Source organism: Corapipo altera, unplaced genomic scaffold (genome assembly GCF_003945725.1).
Source record: "Corapipo altera isolate COAL_440 unplaced genomic scaffold, ASM394572v1 56424, whole genome shotgun sequence".
Lineage (NCBI taxonomy): Eukaryota > Metazoa > Chordata > Aves > Passeriformes > Pipridae > Corapipo > Corapipo altera.
Window position 1 is genome coordinate 1 of NW_020887664.1, and position 3,770 is coordinate 3,770.

Consider the following 3,770-nt stretch of genomic DNA (forward strand, 5'->3'; position numbering starts at 1 on the left):
GAGAGGTTGCAGAGGTAGAGGGGAGGAGAGTAGAAGGCCCACAGCAGCTTCCCATCCCCAGAAGGTCACTTCAAGGTCCAGCAGTGACCTCCCAGTCCCAGGAGGTCACTTTGAGGTTCAGCAGTGGCATCCCATTCCCAGTAGGACACGTCAAGTTCCAACAGCAGCTTCCCATCCCTGGGAGGACACTTCAAAGTCTAGCAGCAGCTTCCTGTGCCCAGGAGGACACCTCAAAGTCCATAACCAGATTCCCATCTCTGGGAGGTCAATTCAAGGTCCACCAGCAGCATCCCATTCCTGGAAGGTCACCTCGAGGTCTATCAGCAGCATTCCATTCTTGAAAGGACACTTCAAAGTCCATCAGCAACATTACATTCCTGGGAGGACACCTCAAGGTCCCACAGCAGCTTCCCATCCCTGAGAGTACACCCTGAGGTCCAAGAGCAGCCTCCCATTCCCGGGAGGACCCCTCAAGGTCCAGCAGCAGCACAGCACCCCTTGGAGGTCACACCCTGGCTTCCCACCCCGTCTCCTGGCACGGTTCCCGCCGGGATGGGCACGGGGTCGGCGCGGGGGAGCGGCCGGTTCTGCCGCATGTGGGTCCTGCGGTGCACCTTGAGGTGGTAGAGCCTCTTGAAGGTCTTCTGGCAGATCCCACACTGGTGGGGCCGGACCCCTGCGTGTGCCCAGTGCTGCCGGACGAAGTCGGAGATGCAGCTGAAGCTCCAGTTGCAGCAGGGGCACAGGATGAGGTGGCGGCGGGAGTGCTGGCGCTGGTGCACCGTCAGGAAGCTCTGGCTGGAGAAGTTCTCCAGGCACTCGCTGCACGTGTACAGCATTTTCCCGGGGGACAGCGGGCACCTGGCAGGGCTGGGCTTCTCCCACACCGTGCCACGGTCCCTGCTCAGGGCTTGGGACTGGGAGGCCAGGCACGGTGTCTGACTGGGACACACCTCTGGCTGATTCGGGGGTTGGCAGATCCCACTGGCTGCCCAGGTTTGGGGCTGGGACGTTGGCCAGGGTGTGTGGCTGGGACACGCCTCCGGCTTTGAGGCCTGGAAGGTCCCGCTGGCCACCCAGGCTTGGGGCTGGGATGGTGGGCACGGCGTCTGATTGGGACACACCTCCGGCTCCGAGGGCTGGCACAGCCCGCTGGCTGCCCAGGTTTGGGGCTGGGATGTTGGGCACAGCACCTGGTTGGGACGTGCCTCTGGCGTTGAGGCGTGGCAGGTCCCGTTGGCTGCCCAGGTTTGGGGCTGGGACGTTGGGCACGGTGTCCAGCTGGGACACTCCTCTGGCTTTGAGCCCTGGCAGGTCCCACTGGCCACGCACATTTGGGGCTGGGATGTCGGGCACAGCACCTGGCTGGGACACACCCCTGGCTCCAAGGGCTGGCAGGTCCCGTTGGGCACCAAGGCCTGGGGCTGGGATGTCGGGCACGGCACCTGCCTGGGACACACCTGAGCATCCGGGGGCTGGCATGTCCCACTGGCCACCTGAGCATCCAGGGGCTGGCATGTCCCACTGGCCACCTGTGTTTGGGGCTGGGAGGTTGGACACGGTGTCTGGCTGGGACACGGCTCCGGCTCTGAGGGCTGGCACGTCCCGCTGGCCGCCCAGGCCCGGAGGTGCCTCCTGATCTTCTTCTTGGACATGAACTCGCGGTCGCAGTGCACACAGACGTAGGGCACCGAGTTGGTGTGGCTGCGCTGGTGGATCAGGAAGTTGATCTTCAGCAGGAAGCGTTTGCTGCAGATGGGGCAGGAGTAGAATTCCCGGGTGGCATTTCGCTGGCAGCCCGCCGGCCGGCCCACACAGGAGCCCTTCTCCGGCTTTTCTGGGCCAGAATCTACCTTTCCTGGTCCTTTGGGAACGTCAGCCGCTGGACCTCGGCCAACATTCCCCGAATCTTTCACGTCCTCCTGTTCCAGACCCTTCTCCTCTTCCGGACCCTCTGAGGATGTTCCAGGCACTATCAGCTTCTCCACAGTGACCTCCTCCTGTGGCACCTCCATTGGGATCCCCACCTCGGTGTCTGCTGGGAATTTTTCACAGCCCAAACATCACTTTTCCACACGGTTTTGAGGCATGAACAGCAAAAAGCTTTGCTCCCGCCCTCCCTCACTTCCCAACCCATTCCCAGCCAGCAGCCAGCACAAATCCCAGCCCTGCTCTCCTCTTCCAGCTCAATCCCTGCACTGTGCAAAAGCCAGGAACAGCCACAGCTCACCCCTGCAGACACCCCAGGGGTAGTTTGAGGTGGCAAACACCACCCAGGTAGGACAAGGAAGTCTGAAGCCACAAAAGGGCTTGTCCAGGCAGGCTGTGCCCCATCCCAAAGGGTTTCAAGGCTGGCAACAGGATTTGCTGCCAGGGCCCTTTCCTGGAAGCCCCAGGCCTGGAGAGAGTCCCAAGGAGGGATAAAGGTTCTGCCCCAGTACCTGCTGCAGTGGGAGGTGATGGAGACTGGTTCTGATCCACTGCTTCCCGACAGCAGGCAGAGAGTGGATGGGAAGGGGCCGGGGCTGGCTGGCTGAGATCCCCCGGGACAGCAGCTTCCAGAGGGATGGGGGCTGTGAGGGCAGGAGGAGCAATGAAGGTGGGTACGAAACAGCTGGGCAGGGGGCCAGGACCCCTCGCAGCAGCAGTGGGGTTTGCCAGGCACTCACGTGTGCTGCAGTTCTCCGGGACTGCTGGGCTCCCACTCTCCTCTGCCAGCTTCCCGCTTTCCTCTGATGGCTTCCCACTTTCCTCTGCCAGGTTTCCACTTTCCTCTACCAAGTTCCCGCTTTCCTCCCCCAGGTTCCTGCAGCTCCCCTCACCAGGCTCTGTTGTCTTCACCCCCAGCATCCCATCACCTCTGGAGCAGCTCGGGCGGGCCAGCTCTGTGGAGGACAAGGACACTTGGATTTCCCAGGAGTCAGTGGGGAGCTCTGACGAGCCAGCACAGGATCCCATCCCGCAGGGCATCAGATCCCTCACACGCAGCTGCTGCAGGGGCAGGGGGGTTCCAAGCTATCCATGTGTCCCAGTGTGTGTTCCCTGTGACCCCCTCCCAGCACAGCCTGTCACAGCCATCACAGGACACCTCCACATCCCTGGGAGTGTCCAAAGCCAGGTTGGACGGGGCTTGGAGCAACCTGGTCTATGGAAAGTGTCCCAGCCCATGGCATGGGGTTGGAACAAGATGAGCTTTAAGGTCTCTTCCAACCCAAACCAGTCTGGGATTCTGGGATTCTGAGTCCCTGGGGCTGAGGGCAGGGACAACCATGGTCCTGGTGAGCAGCCAGGAGCTCCTGGCATGGAAGAACCCCAGTGTCACACACCCACAGCCGGCTCTGGGGACACATCCGCTGCCTCTGGCTCCGACTCCGTCATCATGCTCAGCTCTTCTCCTCTTTCCAGCCAGAGCAGCAGATGAGGCTTGGACAGGGCACAGTCTGGGCAAGAGCAGGACAGACATCAGGGACACGATGGGACAGGGACTCTGGGGGTGCACCCACAGCCGGGCAACACAGAGCCAGACCCAGCCCAGGAAACTTCTCCAACTGGGACAGCGACAGGAGTTATGGACACAGACAGGAAACAGCAGGCAGAGCTCACAGAGAAATATGGAAAGCAGCCTGGGACAGCCCCCTGGGAACAACTGCAAGAAAATCCATCCTTGATCCATCCCTGCATCAGAATCCCTCATTATCCCAGAAATTTACCTCACAGATAGGAAAATACCCCAAAAAACGGGAAGGGAATTGTTGAGGCTCCTGACTGGA

The 3,770-nt window shown here is 61.2% G+C and overlaps 1 protein-coding gene across 3 annotated transcripts; it reads right to left on the reverse strand.

Moving 5' to 3' along the window:
• Positions 1–6: 6 nt before the first annotated feature.
• On the reverse strand, positions 7–3,764 carry LOC113941710 (zinc finger protein 316-like). Of its 3 annotated transcripts, none has more exons than XM_027632849.1 (5): positions 3,330–3,764; positions 2,670–2,888; positions 2,442–2,573; positions 1,533–2,038; positions 7–1,496 (listed from the first exon to the last, which is right to left on the reverse strand). In XM_027632849.1, exons 1-5 carry the CDS (start codon positions 3,379–3,381, stop codon positions 471–473), a joined length of 1,935 nt encoding a protein of 644 aa, XP_027488650.1. In that variant the 5' UTR covers positions 3,382–3,764; the 3' UTR covers positions 7–470. The 3 variants fall into 3 exon arrangements, with proteins under 3 accessions (XP_027488650.1, XP_027488651.1, XP_027488649.1); XM_027632850.1 differs by having other exon boundaries at positions 1,533–2,035; positions 2,670–2,885; positions 3,327–3,764; XM_027632848.1 differs by having other exon boundaries at positions 2,670–2,885; positions 3,327–3,764.
• Between the last annotated feature and the right edge of the window lie 6 nt (positions 3,765–3,770).

Excerpts from the sequence above, each read along its gene's own strand:
- LOC113941710 (XM_027632849.1), bottom strand. The coding sequence starts at position 3,381 with ATGATGACGGAGTCGGAGCCAGAGGCAGCGGATGTGTCCCCAGAGCCG. Across the intron at positions 2,574-2,669 it reads CCCGGAGAACTGCAGCACAC|CCCCCATCCCTCTGGAAGCT; the intron begins GTGAGTGCCTGG and ends CTGCCCTCACAG. Across the intron at positions 1,497-1,532 it reads CCTCCCAGCCCCAAACACAG|GTGGCCAGTGGGACATGCCA; the intron begins GTGGCCAGTGGG and ends CTGGATGCTCAG.